Source organism: Sceloporus occidentalis, unplaced genomic scaffold (assembly GCF_023333645.1).
Source record: "Sceloporus occidentalis isolate IW3139 unplaced genomic scaffold, rSceOcc1.0.p SCAF_61, whole genome shotgun sequence".
NCBI classification, from domain to species: Eukaryota; Metazoa; Chordata; class Lepidosauria; order Squamata; family Phrynosomatidae; genus Sceloporus; species Sceloporus occidentalis.
Window position 1 is genome coordinate 3,523,702 of NW_028317041.1, and position 16,299 is coordinate 3,540,000.

The window sequence follows — 16,299 nt, forward strand, 5'->3', positions numbered from 1 at the left end:
TTTCCAGACAGGAGGATCCGGGATCCCCTGCAGCGCAACGTACTAAGTTACAGTACGTTGTAAGCAAAATAAAAAAAAATTATGCCTATATGGGCATGTCTAGTCCTGCACTGAAATCACGTGTAAAAGTTTCCAAAAGCACTCTAGGAATTCTAGGCAGAGACAAGCAGATAAGGAAAATAAATGATTAGTTGGTCTACCTGTTTTATGCAAGGAGCGAAGCGGTAACATTGCTTTGCTAGTAATGGAAATGGATGGAAACAAGCTAGAGATGGAAACAAGCACCAAATCAAACTAAGTCAAGACTAATGAAAGTCTATAGAGGAACTGGCTTCATTAGACGGAATAAGCTCAGTGTGATATTTGAGCAGGGAAAGTAACCCACAATATCCCATTACTGACAACAATGGCAGCCTCCAGGTCTGCAAATAAAAGTGTCTAAATGGGGGAAAAAATATTACTGTACATTATATGCACAAGGAGAAAAAAAAAAGTTTTTCCATGAGATTCTCATTTAACAGGTCAATCAAATGATCAGCAATCCCACTGTAGTATACAGCATAGTGAAAAAAGTAAAGGGTCATTAATGACAACACATTAATCTCATTTTACACAAACATTCTTTTTTAAGGTGTTGCTCTCTCTAGCATTAAAACCTTAGAACACCTGTAATTTGTTTTTCTCCTTACACACAAAAAGAACACATAAATATTTAAGGCTCCTCAATGTCTATGGCAACAACCAATGTCTATGCAACAATCAGTGTATAGATTTGTGTCACGTGACTATTAGGCAATCCCCCAGGAGGTTTCAAACAAGACAAATGTATTTATTAATCTATTACATAATTGTTTATGACAAAACATTGGGTATCCAACATTGCTAGAAATAAACTGTTACATTCAACAAAGTAGGTGGAACAGGCTGAAGAAAATCTAATGCAATTGAAATGTCTGTTCTTTTTCCATAAAAGCTAAAGTCCATTTCTATGTGGAGCACTCTGTGTAGCTACTTGGTTCTCCCCTTTTCTATCATTGTCTGTGCTAGGCTTGCAATGGCATGGATGAGTTGCAACTGGACTCCATGAACCCAGCCTGTTGTGAAGAACACATTGGGAACACATGAACATGGGTAACGCCATACATGACCTCATGTAGTACAGGTCCTAACAGGTAAATCAGAAAAAACAAATGTCTATGTATTTTGTCGCTTTATCACTTTACCTCCTGGAAAATTATTACATTTGTTTATCAAATGTTTTGACCTTATCCAAGCATATTAATAGTTACCATAGGCTATAATCATTGGCATAAACTATTCCATATGCCTTTATACTTGCTATTGCTCAATTAATTTGCAATTAAATAAGACACCGAAAGTTGCTCTTTTGTGCTTTTGTTTTGATGCAATACAGCTGAGAATGAAAAGAATAAGATCCAAATGTCAAAGGCTTATAAAGGAAAGTATGAAGCCGATTTGTCAGTTCCCCAAACACTACGTTTTACATATCAAAAACTCACCTTATGCAGAATATAGAAGTAGCCATTTCATATTTTCATTCACCTTTTCCCTATTATGTAATTATATTCTCATTATACTGCTCCCCTTTGGTAGAAAATCATTGCTTTTCACAGTTAGGGTAAAGTGAATGTAGAAATCTACAGGACAGAAGACTTCAATTTTGAAACTAATCTCAACTCACCCAAGGTAAAAAAAGACAATTACAACAACTGAAAAACAAGAAGTACAAGTACAAGTTACAGGCAGTTTTAGCAGTTAACTAAAGGTTAAGCTGAACATTTAAGTATCATCATCAAAAACACACATTACATAGGATTGTATATGCAAGACTAAAGTGTTACCTTAAAAGCCCTAAACCTGTTTGCCTCAAAAAGAATGCTGGCTTTTGGTACACGTCACATTTAACACGAGTTTTAGATTATAGCTCTGTCGCTTTCATCAACACGGCCATGCATCCACCTAAATTGGCAACAAAAAGGCATCAGGGTGCCTTCCAGTTTTTACAAAAAAAAACAAACAAAAAAACACCCAAAAAACTTTAGGTGAACCTGCACAAAATATTTTGCATGCCATCTCTTCCAACATGGAAGCCATATTCTAGGTCCTATACATACACACAATATTTGCTTATCCCCTTAAGGACAATGGGCGGTCCCTTAACCCATTGAAAACAATGCATTTTGAGCCCGTACATGTACGGGCTTTGTCATAAAGGGGTTAAATGTGATTACAAAAACAATCATGGATCTTAAAATGTGTTGGCTTGTTTTACAGTATGTATATAGATCTCAATGGACATATAAATTGATGGTGCTATATATATAAATAAAAGATAATAAAAATAATAGCAGCTCTTTCTGGCTCTTTAATTTTGCATATTTTTGTCAACTCGGGTAAACATTACAATTATTATTATACTTACATGTTTTAGAAAAAAAATTGTGAAAACTAGAAGTACGTTAAGTCTAAGGAACTGGTAGCAATTCAACAATCAAATAGAAAAACACAATCTGTCACCCTTTCGAGTCAGCACACAATAGCTAACTTGTACTGATGTAGGATTTCATCTTTAACATACTCTTGTGCAAACACCCTACAATGTCCCTTGGCTGATCCAGCTTTCATAAGTATCTGACTCGGCAAGCAAAATACACGCAGACAGCGCTATGTGCTAACTGCATGTAAAGGAAAATTACAACACAACCGAAACTGCAACTAGATGGAAACAGCTTTCCAAAGAACGATAGCTTCCAAACGATATCATGAGTCATTGAACACACTTTGAGAACGCGCAGAAATGGCATGAACTAGTTTTAATGATTATCTGCGAGACACAGACACAGTATCATTAATAAAGGGGAAAAAACCATCTTGCATAGTTGTGTGCGCAGCTGAACAGCCAAGACCGGGATACAATGCAAGGGTGGAGTCCATTGAACTGCTCTGTGTTTCATTGAAAGAAAGAAAAAAAAAACATTTGGAAACAGATTTCATTATCATCGGTTGTCGGGTTCGCGCTGGTTCAAAAATCAGAGGATTCAGTCCAGTGGTTCTGTGTCATAGACATTTAAAGACAAATTCTTATTCATGCAACAAAAATACTGCATTTCAGTCTGTGACAATCACTGCTTTCAACAACAACAAAAAAACAGATCTTAAGAAGAGCGCAGAATTCAGCCAAAGCCATTCTTACCTGATACATACAATTGTTTATCAAAATAAAATTGAAAAAAAAAATCTCAGTAGAGAAAGAATAGTAGTTTTACCTTTTTTGTATGCACAATCGAAATGACGACTCGCCCGGTCAGCAAGTGGAGCAGGTTTGGAAATGCAGCCCAGATATATATTATATTTGTATTCAGCTTTCCACCTCCATGCAGTACCCCATCCTAATAACCTTTGACCAACAGGAAGCAGACACAATGGGACTGGAAATAACAGTGGCTGCGATCACCCAGCATGATTTAATGTATGGGAGGGGGTGGCTTATCCATCTTTGCAGCTTGGGGGCTTTTAACAGAAAGTCAGCCTCAATCTTCTAGCTATGTAACGGCATGAGAGAGGCTTACTGTACGCCAGATTTCCAACACAGAAGCATTATATGAGGCTGTAACAAAGCCACTTTGAAATACATTTTATAAAATAAAAACATTTTATTGGTTGTTAGTGATCTGAAATAATTACATTTTCCCAAAGTGATACAGTTGATTTTTATTATTTGGCCTTTCTGTATAATAAAAACAGATACTTACTTGCTCTCTGCCCAACGTGTGACCATATCATGGTGTCTATTGTACAATCAGGACCAGACCAGGAAGAGAACCGTGGAAGAGCGATCTGGTCCGGGATCCAGAACCATTACTAGATTATACAGTGTTCCAGCATAAGTGATAGATGTTGATACAGAGTGGGAATTTAAACATGCATGGGATAGGCATAAAGCCATCTTGAGGAGACCAAGGACTGACTCAGTCTTTACATCAGAAAAAAATTTAATTTTTATTTTCTACCTGCCATCAAATTCTATGTTTCTATGTCATAAACACTAGCAAGGGCAAAGAACCAGAAAGGAACATTTTGCATGCCTGTGAATTTACAGCAGAAATTGTATACATCGAAAATTCCAATATGATAGTGTTTATATACTAAAGAATGTATCTATCTTAAAAAGACACCTAATATTTATTAACCATGGTGAAAGGTTTCCTAGCTTTCTTTTATCAGAATCCGCATGGTTATTCATTTCTTGACTTATCTCTGCCCTATTAAGTTGTTATTTTTGTTGATTGGTTAAAGCCAACTGTGTAAAGGTATGAGGATAAGGATGGAAAGAATTTCAAGACAGGGCATTTATTAGATAATATACTGTTTCTAACGCTCAGAATCACTGATCTCAACTTTCACTATTTGTAAGCTAAACATCTCTAAAATGAAATGAGCGGCCGCCAAACAAAAAAAAACTAGCTTAAATAATTTAGTTATGCTAAGAGCAATAGCAACAGCTCCCATTTAAAGCAACAGTGCCCAAGCGTGGGCATATATACGAATTTTGTACTCGTGTTCTTAAAAATAGGGAAAACAGTTCCTCGCTTTATTATGTTGACATTTATATATATTATTTTGTTGAGTTATTTATATATTTGAGCTCTGGTGTCTTCAAAAGCTATAGCATTTCTCACCAACGTAGCTATATTTTCCATAACCCTTAAGTGAATATATAATCGTTTTTAATAGTCCATTATATATATTATATATATATATATATATATATATATATTCCCAGTGTAGGAAAAAATGCTCATTAAACACAGAGATCCATGTTTGGCTTAGGAAACAACTATACTTTAACCCTGCCTTTTAATATATGGCATATTTTTTAAAATTTTATTGTGGCCTGCCAGATTGCTTTGTCAATGGATCTGGAACAAGGGTAATTAGGATTAAGTATTCTATGTATGTGTTGCTTTTTAACTGTAAGCTAAAAACACACAGCTTTCAACAGCAGTAAGGTTACAGGTGCTATTTCCATGAACACCACAAAAAATGATGTTCCAATAGCTATTAAATAGAACAAATCCTAAATTGGTACAACGATTAGCAACTGCAAAGGGGTGAGAAGGACCTATTCCTGTCTAGCCTGCTATCATTGACCATGGGCCTCAATCATCTAAATAAGAAAGAAATATGCCCGACACTCGTTTCTACATAGTCCCACCTACAGTATTGTTCTGGGACTCTCTTACAAGAACAAGAAATAGGTCCTTTTCACTCTCTGAGGATATCAAGGTACTGAGTTGGGGATCATTCTATGTAATAGCTCGGTATTGAAGCATAGGGAATGGGACTAGGGATTTATACGTATCCTTCCGTTTACACCTCAATTAGTTAAGAGACAATTAATATCTATATATCCCTCCTATTGTCATTTAATCTTAGGGCATACAAATAAAAGTTATGCTTTATAGGTAGGATTCCTATAGTTCTACTTTGAAGTTTTGCTAATGGGGTTTGATTACCTCCAGGAATGCTAAGGGTATTTAGCACATAGGTGAAGCCATTGTTTGTATGATCAGCCTTAAAATGATGTTGCACTACAAAACAATACATGATTTTCTATGCCTATTTTAGAAATGAAACGCAATCACTTTGTTCATATTGCCTTACTTTGTTCTGTGCTGCGTAGCGGAGTAAACAGATTAGCGGATGGCATGGCTACTTTAGGATGTCAAGGGATTAAAGTAATGGCCTGCCATCAAGAAAGCACTATGCAACCAAACAGTGATTACCTCATCTCATTAGCTGATTGAATCCAGGCTCATGTACAGCTTCAAATCCTACAGCTGAGCTAATGCAAGCATGCAGCGATACACACAGTACTTCCCTTGTGCAAGTTTGCACATAATACAATACAGCAAAGAAACTACATCACGTAAAAACACAAGATTTAGTTCACACTGGTGATGGGCTCAGAAGGGAGTTTCCTGGGTCGGACAAAGCTGGAACGGGGACAATAGCAGCCAATTTCAGTCACAAGATATTGCCTGCCCATGTTTTCCTCTGGCTTTTTCCCCCTCTACGAGGACACAGCTCCCTATGGGAATTACTGAATGGTATAAATATCTATTTCAGACTGAATGTTCCATTAAAAAAAAAAAAACACAGGATGGAGATGAAAACAAATAAAAAAAAAACACTTTACATTATGGTCCATAAAATAACTCAACTCTGTATATAAAAAAAAATGACCATAAAATCCAACAATTTGTGCTTATAGCTTTTTTTTTGTCATGATCTTAATAAAACTTTAGGAAAAGATGGAGACATTACATACATTCTAAGTTGCAGGGGTTTGCACATGCTTTTCCGCCCAGGAGGCCAGGGCCATTTTTGCAGACTCTAGCTAATGGCAACCCCATTATTATTATTTATGGTTTTATATAGCGCCATCAAATTCTGTAGCGCTGTACAATGGGTAGACAGGACATAAGTAGTGTGTAACATAAACAAATTGACAAAGAGACAACAGGTGAGTAGAGCCTATAAACAGTTTATACTTATATAAGTAGGGAAATCTTTACTTCTTTTTCCACCACATGATAAATCAAGCAAATATAAGAAGAACAATGTCCTTGTATATGTTATACAAAATAATAAAGTAACATTTATTTTGCTGTAAAGCCAAAACCTCTTGTGGCGAATCTATCAAATACATTTACAAAAAGTGTCACATAAATTTAAACAAACAAGACTTTGGATCACAGTAACGCAGTTACTGATGGACTCAACAGCCCATCTGCACTACAAAAGTGCCCGAGTGCCAATACATATGGACCATGAGACTCACGTGTTAGTTTTTAACAATTTAAGCATTTTCCTGGTAAGCACCTCACCAGTTAATTCTCCCTCACGGTAAACAATACAGCATTTGTGTACCGCTTTTGTGAACATAAATGTGTACAATTCCTTAGGAAAGAAAAACCTGGATTACAAAGGGTGTGTTTAACGTTAATCTTACAGGCATATCTAATTACAGTAATGATTTTTCATTGCATTCTTTCTTGGAAAAACAAGACATGGCGACACCTGATCCAACACTAATAAAAAAAACAAAAAACATGTAATAAGATAGCATTGTAGTTAAGTTTTTTTTTTTTTTTTTTTTTTTTTTTTTTTTTAATAGTGCCATATAACAGTATATTAAAATGTATGGAAAAAGACACCATATTATTTATTTTTAGACACAGGCAGCTAAGACAGTCACAGAAGATATGTTACTTCATGGAAGTGTTCCAAAGCGCATGTCACCCACCAGCCAATCTCCATGGTCAGGAACGGACTTGCGTCTTCTGAACCATCTCTAAAGGCACCTCACCCTGCAACAGCAATAGATGTGCAACCCGACAGCACAACTCTATGCAAACCACTGTCCACAGAACTGTTAATTTATGGATCTTTTATTTGCAAATCTAACAATATGATAGCTTTCATACAATGCAAGAAATGCTCCAAATCCACTGGCAAAACCATCAACTCCTGCCACCCTATATCCAACCAATATCAAACCATGGCTGGCCAACATTTCTCAACAGTTGGACATACTACATCACACCAGATTAATATAATCTTGCAATGGGAGGTTGCCACAAGTTAAATAGAAGAGACATCCAAACCTAGATTAAGGTGTTATACTTATGTAAATTTCAATCACAGATGATGCATATAGGAATAGAAAGCTGGAAACTTCTGTTGAATTGCGTGGGAAGATAATCAGTTTATCTACAACAATCTACAATTATCTAAACTGCCCCATGGTAAAAATGTGCAGAAAGAAGAGGGAACCCAGAACAGAGCCCTGGTGTACTCCTACTGAAAAGGGAAATGCAGTTGATGATTTGTTAGCCTACAACACAAATTGTTGGGATATTTAAGTAGAAACCATGAGTAAGCCAAACCACAGATGACAGATGCGGCAGATAGATTGAGAAAGAAGAGGGGATAAATGTCCTTTAAATTCTGCTATATAGAGAAGTAGTATCTCAGAACAGGAGCTCTTTTCTGAAAACATCATATTTGTCTTCCATTAATCTAAAGCTATTTCTGATTTACTGATAATCCAAACAACTAAATACATCAACCTAGATTAAAAGAAAAAAAAAAAAAAAAAAGGCGGTTGAAATCAAATTTCTTAAACCAAAGTTTACATTTTTAGGACCAGACATTTCCTATTAAAACAATATGCCCTTGAACGATAAAAAAATATATATTACAAACATTCTTCATACTTTTGATATAAAAGTATATTTGGAATAAATGTTTGATTATACTAATATATATAGCTATTGAAACCATATTAGTACTATTAGGCAAATAGTTATGCAGTCTCATCACTAATAAAGTTCTATGTTAGGTAAATACTAATAAAAAAAAACCATGCACAAATACTCCATGACGACAATTCCCCACTGCCTTTATCTTTAGTAAGTGAATAACTGTAGATACCCATCACATTTGCCCTTTGGAATTAACATGATACCTTCATAGCTCTAATTTTGAACTTTATATGAAGTTATCAATAGAGCAACAAAGATGTGTTTCAAAGAACATGAAAAATACATATCGGGCATCCCTTCCAGCTGCTGTTCAAATTAAAGATGTAAAAGAAGAGAGAAAAAGTCTTCAAACTAGCGAGTTTGTATGTCAGTTTAGATCAGACTGGTTTGCGGAGACTGGTTGAATATTATTCTAATTTAGAACCAGCAGGTATATAGTCTAAGCTCTTTAAGAGTTAAATAATATACCCATTCCACTGGCATAGTTTGGTCATGTAAATTGGGTGAGGGAGAATGTCTCTAAACATGTACTTGCAACACGTAAACAGCTACTATTGGGCCATCCAAATGAACGTCTCAAACCATAAATATATCAGGAAGGTTTTTTCAAGGCATACTTATGTGCTTAGCGCTTACAACGTGAACAATTGTATCTTGTAGGCAATACTGGAGTCCTGGATATGTTATACCCCACAAGTACTAGTAAGTGACCACTTTGAAGATCTTTAAATGAAAAAAAAAATCATTACAGCAGTAACCTACATAAATCCGCTTTTTTTAAAAAAGACTCAACAAACCAGAAAACCGAGTTTCGATCACGAGGTATGTAAACAGGTCTTAGAGCGGAGTGAAGGCAAGTTGAAACATTTGTCAGATTAGTAACACATTTTCTCTACTTAAAAGAACATTACTAAATAAATATTAGGTACACATGAGCCTGCAGGAACTCTGATACTGGCAGAAACACCCTTATATGTGTAACCAGGACATTTTCATTATGGAGGAAAAAAGATAATGTGCTTCAGGTTCCCAGTGCCCTGGGACATTGATCATCACTAACATTCCTTGTCCACTGAGTAGAAGATAAGGGGTCTCCTTTCTGGTTTCAAGTCAAAGTCACACTTGGGCTGTAACAGCTTGTTGAAGTTTCCAGTGAGTTGGGTGACTTGAAGAATGGTTCAATGAACACAACTGGACCCCTGACAAGACAACGCTGAGAAGGTTTTACAATTGTATGTTCTTGTTTCATTAGACTTAATATTAAGATGTATTTTTAAAGGGAAAAAAATTCTACTTCTGTCCTTTTTGGTTGTCACTGAAAGCTCATTAGATAGGATGGTAGGCTTCATATTACGGCCTACTCTTCGAGCCATTTTGGCTATAAACCAGAGCGGGCATTTACATCATACTTAAAGACAAGGATTGTGGGATATGCTTAAAGGAAAGAAAATGTATTTTCACCCTATTTTTTATGACCTTTTACTTATATAGCGGCAACCATTAAAACAGCGCTTCTTACAATACATATATATTTGAGGGATATGACAAGACTAGAACTGGCAGACTTAGACAAACTGATAGATTAGGTATATAGGACCCTTCTCGCAAGCTTCGGAAAGCCTTTCAGAACTCCCAATCTGGCTATTCATTTTGAAGCAAAAATGTGTTTGTTATATCTCAACTACAGCAGGATGTATTATAACAACGCTATTGAAATAACAAGCTACTTACAAGCAAATTGTTGATGCTGCTGGGATAGAAATTAAAGATGTTGTATTTATTTTATGTGGAAGTAATCATGACTAACATTATGGAAATATCCTGGGGCAAATCTGGTAAGATTACAAAGTATCTGTTCACTCTTTATATTTGTCAGAAAAGCAGATGGTTGATTAAAATCTGGAAGGGGTGCAGAAATATAGATCAGTATTGGTCAGAAAAATAATGCTTACAAAATGCTAACCAGGTATAATCTTTCTATATATATATATATATATATATATATATATATATATATATATATATATATATATATATATAACACTCCAGTATCCTAGGCAGACCCCTGAACAATAAATATAAACCTTCGCTTAGACGGAAGCTGCAGCAAAACGCCTCTTCCATAGTCCAATGATACTAAATTCAATGCAAGCGCTTGTTAGACCCCGTGTAATGTCCAGTGCTGGAGCCGAGTGGTGGTACGTATATCTTGTGTCGTATCTCGTATACTGCAAATAACTGGGTGGTGGGGGGGGGGGTTCTGCAGAATACATTTGCAAAGAGGACATCAAGAAAATTTAAAGGGACTACTCAGCTAGCACATGCATTAAAGTGCACATGATGGCTGCAGTGTCTCACAGAGTACATGAATAGAAAAATACTGTTAGAAACAAACCACAGCCTACATATAAAGCCAGCATAGCTAAGTTTTGGGGGCTTGAGAAACCACTGGATATTTTACTGCTGGCACGAAATCTTTTACTTAGCTCAATTGAATAAAGTCAAGATGGCTCCTAAACCTTTCTATCTCTACATTTCTAAATGGAAACCGTACTAGACACACGTTTTACTATTTTGTCCTACGCTTTAAGCCCTAACATGCTTTTTAACATCAGGTTTCTGTGTTCTCAAATAACTAGCTTCTTATCGCTGCACAAGTGGATGGGCTACCACTTGAAGCCAGTATCCTAAATAGTCATGAATGTAGTATGTAAGGTGCCTCTCGCTGCAGCTTGTCAGTAACATTAATAAGAAATGGTATGTGAAGAAGCTGGTCTTGAGCATGACATAACGAGGCCTTGCTTAGATCGCTACAGCAAAACTAATCCTTCGATTGGCCCATTCTAATGGCTTTTGGACACATTCTATAAATAAATAATATCTGAGCATTTTGGCATGCGTTTGTTCTACAACCAATCCCAGTTGTTATTTTATGCACCCATGAGAATTCTATGCTGTATTTTTAGCAAAACGCTTTTAGCAGATATATTTATATAGTAAACCCATTATTTATTTTTTTGGGGGAAAAAAATCAGATTGCCATTTTAAAGTCAAGAAGGAATCTTTCCCTCTTCCGAGGCACAATCTGGAATGATTGAACTTGATGGACTTGTGTCTTTTTCAACATAAATCATTACGTCACATGTTACAATGTTATGATGTGAAAAAGCAATTATGGGGAGAAATATTCAGCAAAATAAAATTAAATATATACTGTGATCAGAACAGATTTTACTTGTTTTTAGTGAAATAAAATATACTGGGTTGGTATATAACATTGCAGAATGAGTTGGTCCACGTGGATTTGGTTGAATAGAATATATTTATGTTTCTCGGCTAACAGTGTCAGTGACTGCAGTGATTTGAAAGTAATGTGTATTTGCCTATGTGCTTCTCTCTCTCTCTCTCTCTCTCTCCGGTCTTTCCGTGTAAGGCACATGCTTGGCCTTTCAGTGTACCTTTCTGTATCTCACATCACAACCTAGGAATAACCTTAGTCATGGCAGTCTCCACCACTTTCATATTGGTTTATAGCACAATGTTTGTTTCTCTCTTTACACAGACAGCTTCTCGCGGCATATATTGAAAAGGAGAGTTCACTGTTTCCAGTCAATTTCTAACGCTCAGTGTAAAAAAAAAATCCAAGACAGCAGTTTCCAGCAGCTGTTGCGACGTCATCAAACTGCACCTACCGAGGCTGTGTCTAATCAGGAATCTTTCTGTAGCCATACAGTGGGGATTATGTGTGAAAACAGACTCTGGAGCACTATGCCATTACTGAGATTCTGACTAATGTGAAACTGGAGTTTTACTGTATGCTAATTGCCCTAAGATGTATCACAGTAATCATGCAGCTATTATGTCCTGGTTGAAATTGTCTTTCACCTAATATTGTACTTCTAGTATTAATAGAATATATATTTAAAAACAAAAACCTGTAATTTCGCAGCAGATAAAGAATGATCAGGAACATAACATTATTAGTTATGGTGGTAATACAGCTTTACAAACCTTGCAGATGAATCACTTTTTATAGATAGCCCCCCAATGTGTCTTGAGCTCCCGCTAAACTAAGCCCATTAAATTTCTGCATAAAAGCTATACAGAAATTACACACACACCATTATATATATATATCTGATGCTCTAGTTTTTGGGAGAGATACTTCCCATATTTTATCAAACCAGTAGAAATGAAGAATACAAATAAGCTCGTCTGAGCAGGGCCCTCCTCACCTGTTGTCTCTGTAAGTCAAATTGTTATGTTACATACTACTTGTTATGTCCTGTCCACCCATTGTACAGTGCTACAGAATTTGATGGCGCTATATAAAACAATAAATGATAATAAATAAAACTTTTTGCAACAAACCCCATTTGACCAACAGCAAGTTTAAACCTAAATTACTATGTTAAGTGTAAAATTTGAAAAAAATTTTTACTGGTATTTTAAACATGTTGACATCTATTCATTAAGAATGGCCAACCCCAATAAGCTTCTACTGCAGGATAAGCTTGACTGGCCCTGTATGATGTATAGTTACTGATATTTCTTCAAAGGCTTGAATTATTATATATTATTGAATTATGTATCAAACAGGTTCAGTTTAACCCTTCAGGCTGGAGAAACCTGCCAGTGTTGAATTAGAAAGTGAGTGAGCTGAAACTCTCCCACCAATGCAATATGAATAGAAGTGCTTTAAGGATGTGTTGTCACACTTCCATGAAAAAATAATAATTGTTAAAATAGGATTACTACAAGCAACTGTATCAGTATAACAGCTGCTTCAAAACAAGTGAGCGAAGCAGTGCTGAGTTTGTATTTAATACCAAAGAAACAAGTTCACAATAGTTACATTGTGCTTTTTTTCATAGGCTGAGCTAGAAGTAGCTTTTTTCAAAAAAAGTTTGCTAAATGTGTCCATGTAAACTGTGTTGTAGTCATAACTTTTTGTTGTGATGCAAAAGAGCAAACATCAAAATATTGATTGTTTCAGACTTGATAAAAAGGTACGTTTGATATAAAGCTTGTCCCAAACACTAAATGTTAGCTCATTTAACAAAAAAAAAAAAAGTTAAACATAAACCATAAGATCTGAATGTGAAAAAAGCAGTATTAACAGTTAAATAAGAAAATGAGATTCCTTCTGAACTTCAGTGAGACATTCTAAAATGTGATCATGTGACTGGCTGCAAGGTCTCAACTTTCAGCCTTCACCCTGTATGCAGAAATCTGCCCTCTCAGCAAACAGTCACAGTGCCAGCCAAGTTCCCACACAGCCTACCTACTACTCACAGGGGCAGATTGTTTGGATACAGAAATAGGAGCACTGAACAGCAACTACCCCCCTCCTCAAGCTACAAACACACTGCCGTGTCCCCTCCCTCATTCCAGCAACAACTGCCACAAATATTCCACCCTACCCCCTCACTAGAATAATAAAGGGGGCATCAACTCCAGCACACAATACACAGGTAAACAAACAGCAGCAGGTATGCACAACCCCCAACTATACTGGGTGGGAAGTGTTAAAATGCTCATTCTACCTGTCATCATACAAGTTTCTACTGTAACAGTCATCAAACTAATAAATACAATACATTACTGCATTAATAATGAAAGGGGTTCCACTTCTTTAAGTCGTAAGAACACTTGGGCGATCTTCCGCATAATACCAGTAAACAATGCGAGAATGGCCGATGGGGATCTGGATGAAGTACATTTACGTCCCAGAAAACAGAAGTAGAAAATAAATAAAGCAGGACACTTGTGGGGTTGCATGATGAGCGCCAGTAATCGCAGGCATGCCGTGGCCCTCTGCGTTCCTGTCCAAACTTCAACCAGACTTGCACAACGCGCGTTGATACTTACAAAACGTTTCAACTTCTTCTCCGGCGGTGATTTACGGAGCCATCCGGAGCAGACCACCTCACCGCCGCTTCCAGCACCCACTCCACCGCTACCAGAGCTCATCATGCTTCTCCGGCTCAGCCCGGAGCGGTGCGCCCCTCCTGATCTCCCGGGTTCCAGGAGGATCACTCCCCCCACTCCCCACAACGATCGTTGATCACTCCCGGTGTGGGGCCAGCAGGAATCGAATGAAGAACTTTGCTTGTATCCGTTTACAGCAAACTTTCGGATCGGGTTCTAGGAGGACGCGATAGAACGTCAGGGATTACGGGAGTGAACTCCCAGCAGCTCCCCACCCTCCGCCGGGAACTCTAACCCCCTTCGCCCCTTTCCCCAGCAGAAGTCGCTCGACGGGTTTTTTCGCCTGATCTCTTCCGCTTCGTCTTTTTTTTCCTCCAGCCACAAGTTACTTTTTCTTTCCTCTCTTCCTCAGACAGGGAAAAAAAGACGGAGGCGCCTTCGTGCTCCAGTCACATCCAGCCCCGGTCCCAGTCGGTACGGATCGTGCTATTTCTCTGGAGAATGGAGCCGCCTTGTTAGATGTCCTCCTCTGGCCGCGCACCAGATAAAACACTCGCACATTTTTTTTCCTCCGACAGTGAATCTTTATTTCTCCCTCCTCCCTTTTTTCCTCCTTTCTTTTCTCCTCCTCTTCTTTTTTTCTTCCTCTCCGCCCCTGGATCGGAGCGTCGTCCTGCTATCCCTCCCCTTTGTCCTCTCTTACGCTGCCAAACTCAACATCCGTACACACTGGATCACCTCACCCTGGGTTGTCAACCATAACACGAATAATACGGTGGTATAAAATGATAGTAAAACACTAGGACAGTTGATGGTGAAATAAATGATAATGGGGGGCTTTGATCTTTACTTAAAGGGATATTCCAGCCTTCATGTGCACTTTAATGCATATAATAACTACATGGTCCCTTTACATTTCCAACTGCATGTGGGGAACATACCTGCTTGCAGGCAGCAGGGCCGGCCCTACAATGGAGCCGACTGGGGCAATTGCCCCAGGCGGCACTTCAGAAGGGGCGGCAAGCGTTTTTTTTTTTTTGTTTTTTTTGAAGCGGAGGAGAGAGAGAGGGGCACCGAGTGGTTTTCGCTTACCCGCTCGGCGCCCCTCTCTCTCTCCTATGCGGCGAGTTTCCCTGTTCGGTCTCTGTGCCGGCTTGTAATGCAGAGCGCCGGAAGTGACGTGAATTTCCGGCGCTCAGCATTACAAGCCGGCACCGTGGCAGCACAGGGAGACTCGCCGCAGGACTGTTTAAGGGTAAGTACCGGTGGTGGTGGTGGGGGTAGATAATGCCGCCCCCCCCCCTCGGCGGGGGTCGGCATTTTAAACTTCGCCCCAGGCGGCGTTAAGTCTTCGGCCGGCCCTGGCAGGCAGCCTCAGCACTTGTTATGTAAAAGCTGCAGGCGGGTTCTGTTACCACCTATGTGTGCTTTTGCGGAAAGTGCTACCGTTGATTTCCATGGGAGCGTTTTCCTGCCACTGACTGGATGCCTTAATCAGTGACAAAGAGGAGGCAGAGGCGTGCTGATGGGATAGGGACAAATGTAGGGGGCAATTATAAAACGCCATAGGTATATATATGCATACATACATACATACATACGTATATAAACACACGTAAATATTTCCAAAACATGTATAACTTAACGCCTTCAATCCCCTATAGACGTACCGGGATGTCCAAAAAACGCCCACTAAGAAACCCCTATGGAGGTACCGGTACGTCTAGCCCTTTGTGCAGCGTCAGGGACACATCCCTGCCGCTGCACGGGAGACCAGGCTGTCGCCGCGGGAGCGACCCTCAGACAGGCGTAGCCCCGGGAGGAACCCGGGGCCGCAAGGTGCGTTCGAAGTGTCGATGATCAATGTGTCCTGCGATTCACACTAATTCTCGCAGCTAGCTGCTTTCTTCATCGACGCACGAGCCGAGTGATCCACCGCTAAGAGTCGCGCCTCTTCCCAGCACTCAGGGGGTCGGCAGCAGCGGAGGGGAGAGAAAGGTGACAAGGGTCCGGGCGC

At 38.5% G+C, this 16,299-nt stretch overlaps 1 protein-coding gene and 1 non-coding gene across 2 annotated transcripts in view; both read right to left on the minus strand.

Annotated features, from left to right (window-relative positions):
• Positions 1 to 14,327, minus strand: part of LOC149287418 (GRB2-associated-binding protein 1-like) — a 42,835-nt gene extending 28,508 nt beyond the window's left edge. The window contains exon 1 of the mRNA XM_089492938.1: positions 14,223 to 14,327. Coding sequence (XP_089349064.1) covers positions 14,223 to 14,327 — 105 coding nt within the window. The remainder of the gene's footprint in view (positions 1 to 14,222) is intronic.
• Positions 14,328 to 16,075: 1,748 nt separating this feature from the next.
• LOC149287419 (5.8S ribosomal RNA) lies at positions 16,076 to 16,229 on the minus strand. Its single transcript, XR_016277499.1, has one exon. It is a non-coding gene; the product is annotated as a 5.8S ribosomal RNA (ribosomal RNA).
• Between the last annotated feature and the right edge of the window lie 70 nt (positions 16,230 to 16,299).